Here is a 22,134-nt window from a genome sequence, read left to right as displayed (position 1 = left end):
CCGGGCCACTAGCCGACCCCTAACGAATGAGGCACATGCGCCCACTCGGATTACCCGTTAGCAACTCACTTGAGACACCATGTTCGGCGCCCTCCGAGGGCAACATGGCGCTTTCCTCCCTCCTCCTTGCGGAAAGGCGACGCAGGGGCGTATGAAAAAAGCCGAGTCTGTCCTTGACCGTCCTCTCGCTCTGTGCGGAGGCTCGGGGGCTGCTCTCGCAAACCCGGCTACGACCAAACCATTGACAGCGTCAACATACCAGCCCGAGAACTTGGGACTCGACTATGCACCCGGGCTACGGCCAGTTCGCATGAGGGAACAACCAGACCGGCCGAAGCATCACGAAACACGCTAAGACCTCGAAGGAGTCAAACCACTCCTCCGAGGCCTCGGGGGCTACACCCGGCGGGTGCGCTCGCGCGCACCCACCGGAACGAAACGCAACCGAGAAAGGTCGGTCCCCTTGCAAAAAAGTGCGACAAAAGCCTCCAAGCGAGTATCAACACTCCCTTCGAGGCTCGGGGGCTACTGTCGGGGACCATAATTAGGGGTACCCCCAAGACTCCTAATCTCAGCTGGTAACCCCCATCAGCACAAAGCTGCAAAGGCCTGATGGGCGCGATTAAGGTCAAGGCTCAGTCCACTCAAGGGACACGATCTCGCCTCGCCCGAGCCCAGCCTCGGGCAAAGGCAGCCGACCCTGGAGGATTCACGTCTCGCCCGAGGGCCCCCTCAAGCAACGGACACACCTTCGGCTCGCCCGAGGCCCAGTCTTCGCAGAGAAGCAACCTTGGCCAGATCGCCACGCCAACCGACCGTATCGCAAGAGCATTTAATGCAAGGATCGCCTGACACCTTATCCTGACGCGCGCTCTTCAGTCGACAGAGCCGAAGTGACCGCAGTCACTTCGCCGCTCCATTGACCGACCTGACAAGAAAACAGCGCCGCCTGCGTAGCTCCGACTGTTGTGCCACTCGACAGAGTGAGGCTGACAGCAGCTAAGTCCAGCCTCGGGCGCCATAGGAAGCTCCGCCTCGCCCGACCCCAGGGCTTGGGCTCAACCTCGATGCTAGACGACGGACTCCGCCTCGCCCGACCCCAGGGCTCAGACACAGCCTCGGCCTCGGAAGATGGTCTCCGCCTCGCTCGACCCCAGGGCTCGGACACAGCCTCGGCCTCGGAAGACGGTCTCTACCTTGCCCGACCCAGGGCTCGGACTCAACCTCGACCTCGGAAGACGGACTCCGCCTCGCCCGATCCCAGGGCTCGGACTCAGCCTCAGCTCCGGAAGACGATGGACTCCGCCTCGCGCGACCCTAGGGCTCGGACTCAACCTTGACCTCGGAGGAATCGCCACCTCGCCCAAACTCGGGTCCGGACCGGCCATGTCGCTAGGGGGCCATCATTACCCTGCCCCTAGCTAGCTCAGGCTACGGGGAACAAGACCGACGTCCCATCTGGCTCGCCCCAGTAAACAAGTAATGATGACACCCCGCACGCTCCATGACAACGGCAGCTCCCAGCCCCTTACGTCAGCAAGGAGACGTCAGCAAGGATTCGACAGCCCCGACAGCTGTCCTTCCACAGGGCCCAAGCGCTCCTCCGACGACCACGACATCACATGAACAGGGTGCTAAAACCTCTCACTGCCACGATGACATGTACTTAGGGCTCTAGCTCCTCTCTGCTAGACACGTTAGCACACTGCTACACCCCCCATTGTACACCTGGACCCTCTCCTTACGCCTATAAAAGGAAGGTACAGGGCTCTCATACGAGAAGGTTGTCCGCGCGGGAGAACGGGCTGACGCATAAGGCTCTCGCCCTCTCTCTCTCTCCCACGCGAACGCTAGTAACCCCCTACTGCAAGCACATCCATCTGCCCTGGGCGCAGGACAACACGAAGGCCGCGGGTTTCCCCTTACTGTTCTCCCCCCTTTGTGTCCCGTCTCACGCCGACCCATCTGGGCTGGGACACGCAGCGACAATTTACTCGTCGGTCCAGGGACCCCCCGGGGTCGAAACACCGACACATAGCCTATCACATATATTATTGTTTTGGACTCGATCCCTTGTATGGCCATAAATTCAATGCAACATACGTATTTTCGTAACACTTATCTGCTAAACATGTTGTCTCTTTGTAGGCCAATATGTTGCACTATACAATATAGCAGGTCTAATCGTTATCCTATAAAACTTTCCTTTTAACTTTTGTGGTACCATCTTGTCACATAGAATGTTAGGTACTTGAGGCCACTTCATTCACCCTGCTTTTATTCTATGGCTAACATTTTCATCAATATCCCAGACCTCGTCTCTCTGTACCATTGATCCTAGATACCGAAGGTATCCTTCCTATGCGCTACAAGGCTAAACTAACATCTTCCTCATGTGTAGTAGTGGCAAAGTCATATCTCATATTTTATTTAGTTTTACTGATTCTAAAACCTTTGAACTCTAGAGTCTCTTGCCACAACTCTAGTTTCCTATTTACTCTTGTTCGATTTTCATCAACTAGCACTACATTGTCCGCAAAAAAACATATACCAAGGGATATCCCCTGTCACCTCATCCATCACCAAGGCAAAAGGTAAGGGCTCAAAGTTGACCCTTGATATAGTCATATTCTAATTGGGAAGTCACCCCTGTATTCATCACTTGTTCAAACACTAGTCACAACATTGTTGTACATATCCTTAATGAGTCCAACCTACTTTGTTGGAACATTATAGTTGTCCAAAGCCCACTACATAAGATTCCTTGGTATTTTGTCATAAGCCTTCTGTAAGTCAATGAAAACCATGTGGTCTTTCTGCTCTCTATACTGCCCCATCACTTGTCTTATTAAAAATGGCTTCCATGGTTGATCTTTCAGGCATGTAATTAAATCGGTTCATAGAGATTCTTGATATTCCTCTCAAATAGTGCTTGATAACTCGCACATAGCTTTATAATATGGCTCATCAACTTAATTACTCGGTAATTTATACAACTTTGAATTGAAAGAAATAAAGATAGCGCATAATAATGGATTGATTGATTGGAGAGACTTATGTACATATATATAGGGGAGATGAGATCTCAAGGCTTATGGAAACAGAACCAAATGAGATCTCTCCAAACGAGATCTCTCTGTAATTCTAACCATATATAAGGGATGGCCCGCTATACATGGCATGTACCCATACCATGTATATGATGGAATAAGTCTTGAGAATCTAGAGGACAGCATGAGCTTTTTGACTGTCCTCTTTTAGCATCTTAGCATCTAGAGGACAGCAGGAGCTTTTTGACTGTCCTCTTTAGTCTCTTTAACATCTAGAGGACAGCAGGAGCATTTTGATTGTCCTCTTTAGTCTCTTTTAGCATGTAGAGGGCAATCATGTTGTGTAGTGTGGTAGTGCAGCCTCTAGGGATATAAATATGTGTCTCCAACCCTTAGATGGGTATGACATTTGAGTAGTGTGTGAGAAATAAACGAAAATTGTCCCAACTCGTAGTGTCATCCTCTGGATGAGAGTTAGAGTCTCTCTACTTACAATTGGTATCAGAGCCAAACTATCCTACAACCTAAACATCTGTTGCTCATCTCCTTCTCGTGCCTCTTCCCACACTCAGTCGGCAGCAAGAGCTCCAACTGTTCCTTCATCTCCTGCTCGGACGAGCAACCTTTCGTCTGAGACAACATTTTCCACACATAGTGACCCCTCACTATCCCACCATGTCCCTACGCTTGGTCACTTTGAGTGCACGATGCCAGTAGGATGCCGAGGTCGCCGCGGCACAAGAACGCGAGCGAGCAGCGGCGGTGGCGAGGGCAGCACGGCTCGCGGCGGCGGAACTGGCAGCAGCGAGAGCGGAAGTAGAAGCAGCGGAGGCGGCGGATGTTGCACGTGCGGCGGCAGCAGAGCTTGAGGCTCTGTGCGGCAGTAGAGCCGACAGCTCTGCTTTTGTCGACGACAACACCGACGAAGAGTTCAGGCTGGCAAGGGAAGCAGCGCGAGAGCAGGCGGTACAGTGGGCAGCCGCGCATCCCCATGGGGCGCGCGTGGCGGCAGCCCAGACGGGCGTAGACACGCTGGCGGTGCTCCCGGCGGCGGCGACCGAGTCGACGGAGATCGTGGCCTCTACATGCGGCGTGGCTCTCCCTCCCCGGATCGGTACCATGGTCGCCACAGGGCCTAGGCCATTGTTAGGGACATCAGTCCCGGCGGTGGGTGACCTACCCTCACCAAGACCAACTACGTCGAGTGGGCTGCGGTGATGAGGGTATGGCTTCAGGTTCGCCACATGTGGGAAGCAGTTCGGTACGGCGACGTCGACTACTACGAGGATCGACGGGCGCTAGATGCCCTCATTGCTGCAGTCCCGCCTGAGATGCAGTTTTCGCTTTCCTAGAAGCGGACTACCAAGGAAGCCTAGGACGCCATCGCTGTGACCTACATCGGTAGCGACCGTGCCCGCAAGACCACGTTGTAGACACTTTGCAAGGAGTGGGAGAACCTGGCCTTCAAGTCAGGTGAGGATGTTGATGACTTTACTCTTCGCCTCAACACTCTATTGCAGAAGATGGTGCAGTTCAGCGATGACACCTACGATGAGGAGAGAGCCGTCGAGAAGCTCTTTCGTTGCATCCCCAAGAAGTACAAGTAGATCGCTCGCTCAATCGAGTCTCTGCTAGACCTCTCCACGATGACGATCGAAGAAGCGATTGGTCATCTCAAGGTTGTCGACGACGACAAACCATAGGCCCTCTCTGGGCCTATCATCATTAGCGGGAAGCTACATCTCACTCGGGAGTAGTGGGAGGCCTGCTAGGGTGACCAAGAAGAAGGGTGAGTCCTTGACACGAGGCTGTAAACGCGGCAAGCCGCACAAGGCGCGTGGAGGCACCCAGCAGGCCGGAGCGCGAGGACATGCTGAGGGTGGTGCCCGTGGAGGTGCCCAAGGCGGCGCCGTCAGCAACAAGAAGCCGACACGAGACGATGGCTGTCACAACTGTGGCAAGCTTGGCCACTGGGCCAGGGACTGTGGAAGCCACGACGTGGCCAGGCCAACGTCGCACAGGCGGAGGCGGGGGATGAGGCTCTGCTCCTAGCACATGCAAGCATCGAGCTATCTCCAGCGGCACCGGACACAGCGGCACTCCTCCACCTTGATGAGTCGAAAGCACGCGGTTTCCTCGGTGAAGGCTCCAGCAAAGACATGATCGAAGGATGGTGCCTCGACACCGGCGCCACTCATCACATGACCGGGCGATGAGAGTTCTTCACCGAGATTGACTCTAGCGTCCGAGGCTCCGTCAAGTTTGGGGACGCCTCCGGCGTAGAGATCAAGGGCGTTGGCTCAGTCATCTTCACCGCCGCGTCTGGTGAGCACAGGCTGCTCATCGGAATCTACTACATCCTCGCGTTGAGGAACTCTATCATCAGCTTGGGACAGCTGGATGAGAACGGTTCGCGCGTGGAGCTCGAGCACGGAGTCATGAGGATCTGGGACCCCTCTCGTCGCCTTCTTGCCAAGGTACGCATGAGTCCAAATTGGCTATACATCCTCAATGTGAAGGTGGCACAACCTTGCTGCCTTGCTACTCGTCGAGACGATGGGGCATGGCAGTGGCACGAGCGCTTCGGGCACCTTAACTTCGAGGCCCTGAAGCGGCTCAGTGCTAAGGAGATGGTACGAGGCCTGCCATGCCTTGACGATGTGGAGCAATTCTGCGATGTCTGCATGTTGACAAAGCAGAGACGACTGTTGGAACTTGCTCTCCAAGCAGGATGATCCAACGGGGGAATGACAATGATGCAAACACGGTTTTAGCTCAGGAAGGCAATTGCTCTGTTAATCTAGCCTCTCAAGGGCACTGTGCGGGGGTATTTATAGGTGCATGAGTGCCCAACGTCTTGGATTAAGGACACATGTGCCCTCAAGCGCCCAGGTTATCCTCGGAATATTCTTACAAAGCAGGGTTACATACTGTAATTACAGAGAAGCCTTTACAACTTAGGCCCGTAACCCGCAGCAGCCACGCGGGGCCTGTTACAATGGGCCGAATTCCACATGGGCCTTCTGAGAGCACCTAGAGGGGGGGTGAATAGGTGATCCTGTAAAAACTTGATATTTAACTCACAAAACTAGATTAGGAGTTAGCACAAATAATGCCAAGTGGCTAGAGAGGAGTCTTAGCAAAACACAATAACCACAAGAAGATCAACACAGATAGACACAGTGGTTTATCCCGTGGTTCGGCCAAGTCCAACACTTGCCTACTCCACGTTGTGGCATCCCAACGGACAAGGGTTGCAATCAACCCCTCTCAAGTGGTCCAAAGACCTACTTGAATACCATGGTGTTTTGCTTTGCTTTACTTTATCCCGCTTGCGAGGAATCTCCACAACTTGGAGTCTCTCGCCCTTACAAAGATGTTCACAAAGAAGCACGGAGTAAGGGAGGGATGAGCAACTCACACAAGACACAAAGATCACAGCAAAAACACACACAAGACCCAGACTTGAGCTCAAGAGACTATCACTAGTTTCACACTAGAACGGAGCTCAAATCACTAAGAATGTCGAATAAGTGCGCAAGAATGAAGTGTGAGTGATCAACAATGCTCAAGGAATGCTTGGTGTACTCTTCCATGCGCCTAGGGGTCCCTTTTATAGCCCCAAGGCAGCTAGGAGCCGTTGAGAGCAATCCAGGAAGGCAATTCTTGCCTTCTGTCGCTACCGGACACTGTCCGGTGCACCACCGGACACTGTCCGGTGCGGATCTCCTTCCTTATTTGGCGAAGCCGACCGCTGCAGATTCCTAGCCGTTGGCGCACCGGACACTGTCTGGTGCACACCGGACAGTCCGGTGCCCCTCCCGACTGTTGGCTCTTGCCACGCGCCGCGCGCGGATTCCGCTGCCGACCGTTGGCCTGACCGACTGTTGGCTCACCGGACAGTCCGGTGAATTTTAGCCGTACGCCGCCGATGAAGTCTCGAGACCAGCTAGTTCGCCAGAGCCAGCCTGGCGCACCGGACATTGTCCGGTGCACCACCGGACAGTCCGGTGCACCCAGACTGAGCAGACTTTGGCTGAACAAAGTCATCTCTTTTCCAGTTTGATTTCTCCTGTTTCCAGCACTTAGACACAATACATTAGTCCAGAAAACAATGTACTACGTCTAGAAACATACCTTTTGACTTGATTTGCACTTTGTCCACCACTTTGCATAGATTAACACTTAAGCACTTGTGTTGGCACTCAATCACCAAAATACTTAGAAATGGCCCAAGGGCACATTTCCCTTTCAATCTCCCCCTTTTTGGTGATTTATGCCAACACAATAAAAAGCAACTAAAAGAAGTGCAACATCAATACAAATGAGAACTCAAAATTGTTTGATTCAAATTTGGCATATTTGGATCATTCTTTGCCACCACTTGGTTTTGTTTTTGCAAATTAATCCTCAAATTCCTATCTCTAAGTCAAACACACTTGTAGAGACATAAAGAGAGTTGTTCCAATAGAAATTGATCAAAGATTTCAAAAACTCCCCCTTTTTCCCATAACCAACCATTTTCCCCACTAGAGGCCAACTTTTGACAAAAGAGACAACAAGAGAGTTTTGACAAATCAAAAAGCTCTATTCTACTATTTTCAAGATTTCTCAAGTGGTAGCTGATCCATTTATTGCTTTGGCCTTATTTTCTCCCCCTTTGGCATCAAGCACCAAAACGGGATCAATCTTAGCCCTTGAACCTCATTGCCTCACCAAAATCTTCAATTAGAGTACAAGGGCAATAAGATCATAGAGATGAACTTGGAGTAAGTTACCCTCTCATCGGAGTGCAGTGGAAGTCTTGCATGGTCCAAGTCCACCTTTCCCTTTCAATCCACCCTTGAGACTAGATCAGGCAAACTCAAGCATACAGTTAGTCTCAAAGGGTCAAGTTGTAACACATCTCCCCCTAAATATGTGCATCACTTGCAAAAGGACTTGTGAGGTCCGGGGAGTGTTTGTACAACTTGAGCACCATAAATAAGCAACAAAATGCATAAGGAACATGATCAAATGCATAAACACATGTATGCTATAAATCAATCCAGGTTCCGCGAATCTAAGACATTTAGCTCACTACACAACTTGCAAAAGGTCTGCTCATCTAGAGGCTTGGTAAAGATATCGGCTAGCTGGTTCTCGGTGCTAACATGAAACACTTCGATATCTCCCTTTTGCTGGTGGTCTCTCAAAAAGTGATGTCGGATGTCTATGTGCTTGGTGCGGCTGTGTTCAACAGGATTTTCCGCCATGCGGATAGCACTCTCATTATCACATAGGAGTGGGACTTTGCTCAGAGTGTAGACAAAGTCCCGGAGGGTTTGCCTCATCCAAAGTAGTTGCGCGCAACACTGTCCTGCGGCAACATACTCGGCCTCAGCGGTGGATAGGGCAACTGAAGTTTGTTTCTTAGAATTCCATGACACCAGGGACCTTCCTAAGAATTGGCACGTCCCCGATGTACTCTTCCTATCGACCTTACATCCAGCATAGTCGGAATCTGAATATCCAATCAAGTCAAAGGTAGACCCCTTTGGATACCAGATCCCGAAGCAAGGCGTAGCGACTAAATATCTAAGAATTCGCTTTACCGCCGCTAAGTGACACTCCTTAGGATCGGATTGAAATCTAGCACACATGCATACGCTAAGCATAATATCCGGTCTACTAGCACATAAATAAAGTAAAGACCCTATTATTGAACGGTATGCCTTTTGATCAACGAACTTACCTCCTTTGTTGAGGTCGGTGTGTCCGTTGGTTCCCATCGGAGTCTTTGCGGGCTTGGCGTCCTTCATCCCAAACCGCTTTAGCAGGTCTTGCATGTACTTCGTTTGGGAGATGAAGGTGCCGTCCTTGAGTTGCTTCACTTGGAACCCAAGGAAGTAGTTCAACTCGCCCATCATCAACATCTCAAATTTCTGCGTCATTACCCTGCTAAACTCTTCACAAGACTTTTGGTTAGTAGAACCAAATATTATGTCATCGACATAAATTTGGCACACAAACAGATCACCATCGCAAGTCTTAGTGAAAAGAGTTGGATCGGCTTTCCCAACCTTGAAAGCATTAGCAATTAAAAAGTCTCTAAGGCATTCATACCATGCTCTTGGTGTCGGTGTTTCGGGTCCGACCGCACACCCGGGGTTGCCCCTCAAGGTGTTTTTAGGAGTAGGACGGTGTCGACGACTGTAGCAAAATGGTTCATGCCAGATGCACGAGGGACAGTGGACAATGTTTACAGGTTCGGGCCGCTTAGAGACGCGTAACACCCTACGTCCTGGTGAGTATGCTTGGTGAATGAGGTTACAAGAGAGCTCTCTGAATTGAGAATGCAGAGAGTTGGAGTGGGTGGCTAAGTAATAGGGTCGATCGTTCTGAAGGGGTGCCCCCTAGGCCTTATATACTCGATCGTGGGGCAATACATGTGGATTTGATAACAACGTGTAACTGAAAGATAGTGAACTGTTTGAGTTTATCTCCCTATAGTTCTGCCGACTTATCCTCGCATGGCTCCGTTGCATGGGGGCTCCAGCGCGGGAAAGTCGGATCTCTGTTGTGGTCGCTCGCTCGACGTTGTGGGCCGTCCGGGTTTGCACCAATCCGGCCCCATGCCGATCTGCTTGGCTGGTTGTCCCTCCCCAGGCCCACGAAAGAATGACCTTACGATTTATTGGGCCCTTGGGCCTTTCGTGAGGTTTTTTACTCTTTTAGTGGACCCGGGGGATATCTATCCCCCACAAGCCCCCGATCTTTGGGTTAATTTAGAGGTAATCAACCCAAAGATCCAAGGTCTAGCTTGCAGGCGATTTGAAGAGAACGACTTCTTACTGTCTCCTCCTGCTTTGATCACTCGTAAACCGAAGCTTTGTTTCGTGTTTGTGCCTTAGAGGTCGGCATTTCGCTTTGTAGGACCCTGAATGTAACACCCCAGGTGTTTATATTCCTCTCGACAACGAGTACAGATTTAAGCACGCAATATCAGTGGATAAAACGGATTTTAAATTTTAATCATCCTCGTTTATTGCGAATTTAATATCGCATCTGTTCCGTTTGTCGCGAGTGCGACATCATTTTTACTTCTATTATTTGGGCTCTTCCAAAAATTTTCGTGATGATCGGAACATCGTCATTCCGAAAATCGGTGCGTCCGATGATTATTTAAAATTCATCGCTCGCGCGAATACGAATTCGGAAGCCCGACACACTCTGATGATTTTATTCTGAGCAGATTAATTTGAAACTTGACGACTAAAGTGTTCGGAGCAAAATAATCCCAATCGCGCATCGTCCGAGAAAAATCATGCGCAAGATTATGATCTCATTCGTTCTTCAGCACACTGTTGCGGCGACAAAATCGGGTATACGTTCACAGATATTGCTTCGGCTAATTTCGGTCGAATCATGTCGAACGAATTATCAGTGCCGAAATCAGTTTATTTCAGTCTGTCGTTTCTTGCCCGATCCAAGACTTTGGATATAAATGACGGGTGCAAATTCATCTGATTACAAGTATTCGCTAAATCAAAACCGTGACTGCGCGTCCGAGAATTATAATTGAGCTTTGATTCTCGGGTAAATTACCGTGACCATAAGATCATGTATTCTGACCGTAAATCAAATATCTCGTGTTTCGATTCAAAATATCTGCAATTTTATATCTAAAATAAACTGAAAGGTGGGAAAAATCTAAATAAAATCCCAGCCCATCCTCATCTTTTCACCGTTCGAAATCTCTCTTTCTTTCTTATCCACTTCAGTTGTCATCCTCATCCAACGCTGGGATTTTTCCACTGCCGTGCCGTGGGCTGGCTTCTTCCCCAGCCGCTCCTTCTCATCTCTCCCTCTACGGTCGAGCTCCCAGCCTGCACTTCGGTTCTCTGCGTGTGGCTTCGCTCCTGGAGCAAAAATCCCGCCGCCCCTGCGCAGATTTTTCCAGCGTCTATATCTCTGTGCGCAGGTCCAAGCCACCGTTCAGCTCGAGAAGAAAATCCTACCGTGCTCGATTCTTCCCTGCGCGTCTCCTCCGCTTGGAGCTTCCTGCGCTCCCTGCGTCCCTATGTGGCCGGAACTCCCTTCATGGCCGGAGCTCGGACGGCGCTCGGTCCTGCCGCCTGCCCCAACGTCGACTATCTCCAGCTCGCCCCCGACCTCTTCTCTCCCTGTCGCGTCGCTCTCTCTCTGCTCGCTCTCCTCCATGGCCGCCGTGGGCTCGCCGGCGTGGTCCCTGTCCTGGCCACCGTGGTGCCGCGTGCCCATGTGCCAGCGCATGCCCAGCTCCTCTCCGTCTGCTCGGTCTTCTTCCTGGAGCGAGCTCTCTTCTCTCCCATAGCGTCCGGCATTTCTCCCTGTCGCTCCTTCCATGCCGCGCTCGGACTGAAGCTTCCCTGCGCGACCTGCCGAGCCTCTTCCTCTGCCAAGTCCCTTTCCCCGCAAGCCCCTGCCCTGCTCTCTGTCAGCCGCACGCTGTGCGCCCTGGCTCCCTCGCCATCGCCGGAGTTCTTCTGATCGGCTCCAGCTCGATTTGGTCTTCAGCTTTCTGCGCGCGCGAATCCACCGTCGCGTCTTGCTCTCTGGTGGTCGAGCTCGTTCAGCTCGCCTCCTGTCTTCAACCATGGATGTAGATGTCGGCCGCCCTGGATTGTTCGCAAACTCCGCCGCTTGATGCCGCGTCTCCAGCACCAGTGTCCCTGCTCCCTGTTCCTCCATGCTGTGTCGTGCTGTCTCGAAGCTCACTTTCGTCGTCATCACTCGGTCGCACGACAGGCTGATTGCGTGTCGTGTGTCGCACATCCTAGGTCCTCGTCGTCGGGTTTCGTGCGTGCTCGCGTTTATCGTCGAGTCGTCGAACCCGTCATCTTATGCTCAAACCCCACCTCACCAGCTCGCTTCAAACACGATCTCGTCGTCAAGCTTCGTCTTAGCCTTAGCTTGTCGGTCACGCTCGCCAGATGTTCGATCAAGGACGTCGTCGTTCAGGCAACTACCAAATCGAGTTGTGATGTGGTGAGCTGATTCGCTATTTTTACTATCGGTTTTATGATCGTAAAATAAGACGCTACGTATGCGTATACGATTAAGTTAGAAATACCAGTAAGGTGAGGTGTGCTTCGAGGAGTTTAGTTGCCGAATATATTCGAACTAGTTCTATTTTGTAGAATATAGTATTTCGGTGATACGTAGGTTAAATTTAGTATTTTAAAATGTCTAGACAATAATATTGTTAGTATTACTATTGACGAATTATAATTGTTTGATAAAATTAAATTGGTTCTTGGGAAGCAAGGTGGTATAATTTATAAAGCGGGGGATGAATTTAGCATTTAACCAATTAGCTAATGAGTTGTGTTTAGGCTGATTATGTTTAATGTGTTGTTCGTGATGTTTGCGTTAGGTTCGTTTAATCTAGAAAACCGTGATTATTGCACTTAGTCGTACGCTGATAACTAGTGTTTTCCGTAGAAAATAGTACAACATCTCGCCGCTAGGTGTTTAATTCACCGTCGTGTAGCCTTATTTAGGTTTGTGATATTCTTGTTTATATGCATTCATGTGCATTATGCAAATCATTTAGGTACGTTGATTAACCACGAGATGCGGAGAACTTGAGTCAAGTCGACCCCAAGCGTGGGCTAATCCGTAGGATGAAGCTGATGGACCAACCTGAAGATGGTTAAATCAAGCAAGTGCTCGATCGAGGGATACTCGTCAAGTGGCCGTCGCCTAACAACACTAACCTAGTGTTACCCAGGCAAGCCCCGGTGCATGCAACCCCTTCCTTGTGTTTTTAAATAATTTTCGCACACTTTAAGTCTAGTGAAATGTGCATTAGGTTTATAGGAGTTGCTTGAAACCCTTTGATGCATTGCCTTCCTTGATATCCATACCTTATTAGATACTTCTGGTGAAGTATCAAAATATGATTTACAAAAATGCTTAGCCCTGCCCAGATCTTGTGGATAGAGGTTGTCTTTTGCGTTAAGGCCTTACTCAGGGGTTATCCTGAGGAAAGATGACTTCTACCTGCAAGAATATATTTTCATTGGGAGCATGGTGGGATCTTACTACAAAGTTCCCTGTGATGCTCTTTTCATCCTAAGGAACACAAACAATCCTAAGGGTGGAAATACTTAAATCGGGACTTGGGCTAGGAACAGGTGATGTTCTACCCAGGTTGATTAAGGATTGATGTGTATGTAGGCTTGATGATCGAGGACCCTTTAACTGGTCACATGCCTCGTCATGGGTAAGTCTTGCCTCGGGCAGACTAAGGCCAGAATAAGATAACACGAAATGGGCGTGGAGCGGTGGCGGGAGTAGCGTGTACCCTCCGTGGCAAGAGGCTGGACGGTGGTGTATCTGTGCTCTCGGTTTGCGTGAACCTGATCTGGTCTTAAGAACCCCGGTGGCGGGTTGACATATGCAAGGGTTAAGTGCTACATATGTCGTGTGATTGGAGATCCTCAGCTGAGTATAATCGATTCGGATCGCCGTACCTTCGCGGTTATGAAGACTTGGTCACTGCCCTACAACCTAAGTCAGGATGTGAACCTCATGAATAAAAATGATGTTGTATTGATGAGATGGTGAAATTAGACCAGATGCAAACAGAGTCTATTAATATTTAATCTGGCGTTAAAATATTGAAAGTAAGGACTCACTTTAGTAAGCTATTTCTGCAAAAGTATCTAAGTTGATTCTTGCTAAAGCCTCTCCTTGATTCCCAAATCCAGCATATCCTTGAGAGTCTTTTCTTTAGTCGGGTAAGTCTTGCTGAGTAATTCCATACTCAGGGTTTTATTCCCTGTTGTTTTTCAGGTTATAGTTTTGTGCTGCTGTTGATGGTGTTAAGTGCCAGTGGGCTCGACCTTCTTATATAAGTATACCCCGTCTTTATCTTCTTATTGAGGATGGTCCGTTGAGCTAGCATATATTTCAAACTTATACTTTTGCAATCACTCCGATAAAATAATGTAAAATTTTTGTAACTTGTAAAATTTGGTAACAAGATTTCCGCTGCAAAAATATTGGTGTGTGTGATTTGTGTTACTTAATCCCGCGGTTCTGGTTGTAAGTGGTTTATCCGATGTCCTTGGGGCAATCAGACGGATCCTGTTAAGTTATCTGGTGCACGCGCTCGGACTGAAGCTTCCCTGCGCGACCTGCCGAGCCTCTTCCTCTGCCAAGTCCCTTTCCCCGCAAGCCCCTGCCCTGCTCTCTGTCAGCCGCACGCTGTGCGCCCTGGCTCCCTCGCCATCGCCGGAGTTCTTCTGATCGGCTCCAGCTCGATTTGGTCTTCAGCTTTCTGCGCGCGCGAATCCACCGTCGCGTCTTGCTCTCTGGTGGTCGAGCTCGTTCAGCTCGCCTCCTGTCTTCAACCATGGATGTAGATGTCGGCCGCCCTGGATTGTTCGCAAACTCCGCCGCTTGATGCCGCGTCTCCAGCACCAGTGTCCCTGCTCCCTGTTCCTCCATGCTGTGTCGTGCTGTCTCGAAGCTCACTTTCGTCGTCATCACTCGGTCGCACGACAGGCTGATTGCGTGTCGTGTGTCGCACATCCTAGGTCCTCGTCGTCGGGTTTCGTGCGTGCTCGCGTTTATCGTCGAGTCGTCGAACCCGTCATCTTATGCTCAAACCCCACCTCACCAGCTCGCTTCAAACACGATCTCGTCGTCAAGCTTCGTCTTAGCCTTAGCTTGTCGGTCACGCTCGCCAGATGTTCGATCAAGGACGTCGTCGTTCAGGCAACTACCAAATCGAGTTGTGATGTGGTGAGCTGATTCGCTATTTTTACTATCGGTTTTATGATCGTAAAAATAAGACGCTACGTATGCGTATACGATTAAGTTAGAAATACCAGTAAGGTGAGGTGTGCTTCGAGGAGTTTAGTTGCCGAATATATTCGAACTAGTTCTATTTTGTAGAATATAGTATTTCGGTGATACGTAGGTTAAATTTAGTATTTTAAAATGTCTAGACAATAATATTGTTAGTATTACTATTGACGAATTATAATTGTTTGATAAAATTAAATTGGTTCTTGGGAAGCAAGGTGGTATAATTTATAAAGCGGGGGATGAATTTAGCATTTAACCAATTAGCTAATGAGTTGTGTTTAGGCTGATTATGTTTAATGTGTTGTTCGTGATGTTTGCGTTAGGTTCGTTTAATCTAGAAAACCGTGATTATTGCACTTAGTCGTACGCTGATAACTAGTGTTTTCCGTAGAAAATAGTACAACATCTCGCCGCTAGGTGTTTAATTCACCGTCGTGTAGCCTTATTTAGGTTTGTGATATTCTTGTTTATATGCATTCATGTGCATTATGCAAATCATTTAGGTACGTTGATTAACCACGAGATGCGGAGAACTTGAGTCAAGTCGACCCCAAGCGTGGGCTAATCCGTAGGATGAAGATGATGGACCAACCTGAAGATGGTTAAATCAAGCAAGTGCTCGATCGAGGTATACTCGTCAAGTGGTCGTCGCCTAACAACACTAACCTAGTGTTACCCAGGCAAGCCCCGGTGCATGCAACCCCTTCCTTGTGTTTTTAAATAATTTTCGCACACTTTAAGTCTAGTGAAATGTGCATTAGGTTTATAGGAGTTGCTTGAAACCCTTTGATGCATTGCCTTCCTTGATATCCATACCTTATTAGATACTTCTGGTGAAGTATCAAAATATGATTTACAAAAATGCTTAGCCCTGCCCAGATCTTGTGGATAGAGGTTGTCTTTTGCGTTAAGGCCTTACTCAGGGGTTATCCTGAGGAAAGATGACTTCTACCTGCAAGAATATATTTTCATTGGGAGCATGGTGGGATCTTACTGCAAAGTTCCCTGTGATGCTCTTTTCATCCTAAGGAACACAAACAATCCTAAGGGTGGAAATACTTAAATCGGGACTTGGGCTAGGAACAGGTGATGTTCTACCCAGGTTGATTAAGGATTGATGTGTATGTAGGCTTGATGATCGAGGACCCTTTAACTGGTCACATGCCTCGTCATGGGTAAGCCTTGCCTCGGGCAGACTAAGGCCAGAATAAGATAACACGAAATGGGCGTGGAGCGGTGGCGGGAGTAGCGTGTACCCTCCGTGGCAAGAGGCTGGACGGTGGTGTATCTGTGCTCTCGGTTTGCGTGAACCTGATCTGGTCTTAAGAACCCTGGTGGCGGGTTGACATATGCAAGGGTTAAGTGCTACATATGTCGTGTGATTGGAGATCCTCAGCTGAGTATAATCGATTTGGATCGTCGTACCTTCGCGGTTATGAAGACTTGGTCACTGCCCTACAACCTAAGTCAGGATGTGAACCTCATGAATAAAAATGATGTTGTATTGATGAGATGGTGAAATTAGACCAGATGCAAACAGAGTCTATTAATATTTAATCTGGCGTTAAAATATTGAAAGTAAGGACTCACTTTAGTAAGCTATTTCTGCAAAAGTATCTAAGTTGATTCTTGCTAAAGCCTCTCCTTGATTCCCAAATCCAGCATATCCTTGAGAGTCTTTTCTTTAGTCGGGTAAGTCTTGTTGAGTAATTCCATACTCAGGGTTTTATTCCCTGTTGTTTTTCAGGTTATAGTTTTGTGCTGCTGTTGATGGTGTTAAGTGCCAGTGGGCTCGGCCTTCTTATATAAGTATACCCCGTCTTTATCTTCTTATTGAGGATGGTCCGTTGAGCTAGCATATATTTCAAACTTATACTTTTGCAATCACTCCGATAAAATAATGTAAAATTTTTGTAACTTGTAAAATTTGGTAACAAGATTTCCGCTGCAAAAATATTGGTGTGTGTGATTTGTGTTACTTAATCCCGCGGTTCTGGTTGTAAGTGGTTTATCCGATGTCCTTGGGGCAATCAGACGGATCCTGTTAAGTTATCTGGTGCACATGCATAGCAGTCTGAGGTCTTTGAGACAAGGACAGGTGCATGTGGGCCCAATAACTTGGGAGGTTCTGCCACAGCTGGTATCGGAGCAGGATTAAGTATATACGATCACATACATATTTTTAAAACAAAAGTTTTGGTTTCAAAAAACCTATTTCCAACTAAACACATTGTTTGGCTTTGAAAAACAGTTTTTAAAAAAACTATAATGCTAGCGACATCCTCTGTTAAGCCCTAAATTAAGGACTATTAGGTGGCGTAGTTGAAAACCATAACCGGGTGGATATTGCATACATGTGTATTGTTATTTTTGAGGCCATTTAGTTTTGAATGGATCGACGCTCCAGGTAAGGTGAGATGTGAGAGCATGACCGAACAAACGTCGGTCTAGGGGAGTGCTTAATTGTAGCGCTTGATTATATACATGTTCTACATATGTATATACGAAAGCTGCGATGTGGGGTAATTATTTTTCTAGGAATTCAGTACCCCATTGTAACACCCGGATTTTAGGAGTCCAAAACCCGGGGTTAACATAAACACCAGGTATGCTGGGACCAAGTCTCATACATGTGATGTATAGTGGCACAGGATCGAATGTCACAACTTTATATATAACAGGAGTTCTATACAAAATAAATAATTACATTATAAGGAGACAACGGTCCAGCAACCCAAAGTTGACTGGGAGACGACGACCTAGACCTCTCGCGAACTCATCGCAGCATCCTCCATGAGCATCATCCTGCAGTACCTGTTCTTGACCTGAGGTGTATGTGAGACAGCAAGAGTGAGCTCACATACGTTCATCGCTCAGCAAGTTGTGGGGAATAATGTGAATGAACTCGCCAAAGGTGGGAGTTCATGTGAAGTGTAAGGCTTACCAAAAGAGGATGGTTAGAGCTGAGCATTGCTTTTAAAGTTGGTCAAAATTTTATTAGCAATTACTAAGTATAAGTAAATACCAACCCAATTAAGTAGTAGAACAAAAGTAACAACCTCACCTGCGATGCAATGCATATGACAAATTGAGTTTAAGTTCCATAAATTAATCATGTGAGTGTCCGAGCCGCTCTTGACCGTGAGCACGGCTAGTATACCAGTTTTACACTCTGCAGAGGTTGCGCATCTTTACCCACAAGTCGTGTTACCCATCTGCCAAGGGATCGCGACTTCCCATACACCTCTACCGAGGAGGCGAGGCAGGGTAACACTACGAGGCCTTTACAAAGTTCCACTAGCTTCAGAAAACCCGCTACAGTTTATAGGAAGCTCCAATGCAGGAATCCCTTGCAGGACCGCCATCACAGCAAAATCCTCCCGAGGGCCTCCCCAGGAATCCCTTGCAGGACCGCCATCACAGCAAAATCCTCCCGAGGGCCTTCCCAGGAATCCCTTGCAGGACCGCTATCACAGCAAAATCCTCCCGAGGGCCTCCCTACACTGACCACTCCCCTACTGCCCTTGCCCCTTTCGGGTAAGGTAGTCTTCCACTAGCTTTCCTAATTAATCGGCCAAGGGCGTCCCATTAAACCCTTGTGGTAGCACTGTTTTCCCGGGTGGTTCTCCATGTTCCAATTAACATAATGATCTTATCATGAACAGTAAATAACAACTGATAATAAAAGTATAATCATGAATAAAATGTATCTCCATACCCATAACCACATAAAGCAATAGCAGGTACTACCCAAAAAGTGTGGTGAACAAGGTATAAAGATAGACAAACTAGGGTAACCTATTGGGTCCCATCAAAATTAACCTATGCAGATCATTATGATTAATTAGAACATGAGTGGGTAAAAGAAGTGATCAAGGGCACAACTTGCCTGGGCCTTGAGAATCCAGGTACCAGGATGATCTTCAGATGACTCGTGACCTCGCACTAGTCGTAGCAATACAAACAAACAGTGTATAGGCAAAATTAACATTACACCAAACATATATGCCAAAATAATCTACATATTAAAATAAGATCACAGGAAAAAGAATTATTAATTTTGGAGTTGTAGAATTCAAGTTATGATTTTCCTAAGGTTTAATGTGATTAAAATATGATTAAATGATAAATAAATTTCCTGACAGAGTTCATGTCAAAACAGTGATTCTAAATGGTAGAGAATATTATTACAAAATTTTAGGAATTGGAATGACTCAATTTGGAGCTAAAATGAATTAGTTATGAATTAATTAAGTTTCTGGATTTATTTTAACACTAAAAATCATTTTCTAAATCATTTTCTATGATTTTCCTATTCACTGGACTGGGCCTCAATTATAAGAAAAGTCAGGGGGCTCGGGGTAAATATTTCTAGACACAGAGAATAGTCGTGCAGGACTGCGGGTTGGTTTCTCAGAAGCCCGAGGGCTCATAAGCAAAACGCCAAAGCCGAAGGGGTATGGACAGATCCTAGCCGTTGGATTAGATGCGAACGAGCCAGATTAGATCAGCGCGGCTGCGAATCGGTATGCCACCATGGCCCCTGGATCCCGATCCGACGATCGTAGTTTAATGAAACCTAGATCAGATCTCCATCGCACGATTCCCCCGCAACGACCCAGATTCGCTCACGTGAAAGGGTATCCCACTGTCAATCTCAGCCGTTCAGAGATCAATCAACGGCCGAAGTGTTTCTCCCCCAACCGAAACAGACGACGGCGGCGCTCCGCCCGTGGTGGCGCCATCACCGGCGAGAATTACCAACGGCCCGAATGACCAAATCCGAAGCCCAGGACGCTGCTACACACGATATGGGAGGGCGCGAGTACAGGGAAGGAGTCCATACCGCGAATTGTCGCCGGGAGCCTTCTGGCCGCGGGGATAGGCGGAGGAGCGACGGCGTGAGGACGACGGCGAGCAATTGCTCTGGCGCAGCGGTGCCTCGCCCGAAATTGGTGGTCGCCGAGATTCCCAGGTGCCCCGCCGCGGCCCTGGAACGCCCCGCGGGTGCCCGAGCGACACTACCCACGAGTCGGACGGCGGCGGCCCGAAACTCTCTCTCCTCCCCCCTGGTCTCTCTCTCACGATTCCCCGACGAGGCTGGCTAGAGGCGTGGCGATGAGGGAGGGTCAATCCCTCGGCTCCCCCGCGCTTAAAATCCTCCCAGACCGGTCCGAGCGCCGCAACAACCCCCGAAGCTCCCGGTGGAGCTCCGCCATGCACGGCGCGATGGTTGAAGCTGAGTGCGGACCGTGGTTGGGGCTGACTAGAGGGACCGGCCTGTCAGCCATCGGGGATTTCCGCACGACGTTATGGTGTGACTGTCCGCTGTGGCCCACGGATCAGTGCGCAGAGGTAACGCGAGCGTGTGGAAGCCAGCGACTGTCATGCGGGCCCCATCTGACAGTGAAAGGATGAGTGGCGCGGGAATGAAGGTGGGCTGCGCGCGCGCTGGAAAGATTCAGTGGGCCGAAATGAAGCCTGAGGCCCAGTTGGCTTCTTTTCTCTTTTTCTTTTGTTTTTCTCTCTTAAACTTAGATTTTCCTTTCCCTTTTGAATTTCAAATTCAACTTTGAACTTCAGTTATAGGTTTGCACATGTATAAAATGTGTCAAATTAAATTTTGGGGATGAAGGAAATATTTTTATGTATATATTTATTTCCTATGTTTTATGTGGTATTTCTTTTCTTTCTCCACTTCTAAATCCTAGATTTTATTTTATATTCTAAATTCCACTTTGGGACTTTAATGTATTTCTTGTCTCATTATTTCCATGAGTGAATGCACAAACATATAACCACCAGCATGATGCATGATTCTAGTGGCTTTTATGTTATTAATTATTTGTTTTTACCTAGGGTGTACACATGTGATGATGCACAAAGGTTAAACTGACATAAGGAGAAATTGTTTCTCTATTATTACAAAGTGGGTGTTACAAATCCTACCCCCCTTAAAAATAATCTCGTCCTCGAGATTTGTAAGAAAAGGGAATACAAAAGGATTGGTTTGCAATTTAGCTTTTAATTTCTAAATCAAGGGTCTCTCTTTTTATTATTAGTAGGTGATAGGAGAGCATGGGTATTATATGTATGTCCACATTATTATGTAGGATAGAAGATGTCTTTAGGGCATATATAGGTTTGGGTAAGAAAGAGTAGGATAAGAGAAACTCCATCCAAGATTGTGGATCTTGACTCATCTTGGTGACCTTTCTTGATCCTTGAAGACTTGAGTTGGTGCTCATCCTTACTTGATGAAGTTGATCATCTTCTTCTCCAGTCTTGGTCTCATTGATTCATGGTTAGTGTATATCATCGGTTGGGAATATGGTTAAGATAGATATGGATGAGATAGACTACATGATATAGGTCAAAAGTTTGTTTGTTGTTAGGTGGGGATAGGCAGATTATGCAATCCATCAAGACTCTATTGGTTGGGTTGGTCTATCAGTCTTTATTTAGTGTAGGGTGGACTAAATTACAACATGTGAATAGGGTCTAATCCATTTCACAAGTATTAACTGGTCCATTAAGTAACTCATTTTTTTTTTAAATTAGATCATAGTAGGTTAGACGTGATCTAGATTAGATTGGTATGACTAGTTTGACTAGATATGATCTAATTAATCTTGCATTAGATCATGGTTGTTAAACTAGGGTGGATAAGTATGCCTATTAGGATAAGATGGATCTATTAAGACAAGGGAGAATCTTTTAAGATAAGATGAATTGGCTAGAATGAGAGCCTTTAGGATAAGATAATTCTCTTAAGCTAGATATGTTCCAATGGGGACAATCTAGGTTGTCTAGTTATTTTATAATTATATTATATTTTTTTATACCTATGTGTATATGCAAATGCAATTGTGGACATTACTCCACAACTCATCACATTCAAACAAAGATCCAAATCAGACAAGTATCATAAGAACAAACATTCAACTTCATAGATATCTATAAAAATAGTTTTGTTTTTATTCCTAAGATTAGGTCTCCTATTCCTAAAGGTCACTTTTAGGCACAGGATTTCAAAGTGTGAAATCCACATTTGTCTTTAGAAGAAAAGATAAGAATAATCAGAGTAAAGCGGAAGTAGATGAGAAAGGATTAAGATAAGTTTAGAAAAGAATCAGAGTAAGGTAAGTAAAGAATGGTTGTCCAGTTCTATCTAGGTTTCGTCCTACAGTCAACATTCCTCTGATACCACTTCTGTAACACCCGGATTTTAGGAGTCCAAAAC

The 22,134-nt window shown here is 47.5% G+C and overlaps 1 protein-coding gene across 1 annotated transcript; it reads left to right on the top strand.

The window, feature by feature from the left end:
- Positions 1-10,834: 10,834 nt before the first annotated feature.
- Positions 10,835-11,600, top strand: LOC109940358 (uncharacterized). Its single transcript, XM_020539860.2, has one exon. It carries the CDS (start codon positions 11,133-11,135, stop codon positions 11,559-11,561), a length of 429 nt encoding a protein of 142 aa, XP_020395449.1. The 5' UTR covers positions 10,835-11,132; the 3' UTR covers positions 11,562-11,600.
- Positions 11,601-22,134: the final 10,534 nt, after the last annotated feature.

Source organism: Zea mays, chromosome 6, assembly GCF_902167145.1.
Source record: "Zea mays cultivar B73 chromosome 6, Zm-B73-REFERENCE-NAM-5.0, whole genome shotgun sequence".
In the NCBI taxonomy this organism is placed as follows: domain Eukaryota; kingdom Viridiplantae; phylum Streptophyta; class Magnoliopsida; order Poales; family Poaceae; genus Zea; species Zea mays.
The sequence above is the reverse complement of the archived record's forward strand: the minus strand, read 5'-3'. Positions and strand labels throughout refer to the sequence as shown.

Coding starts and splice junctions, on each gene's coding strand:
- LOC109940358 (XM_020539860.2), top strand. CDS start 11,133: ATGGCCGGAGCTCGGACGGCGCTCGGTCCTGCCGCCTGCCCCAACGTC.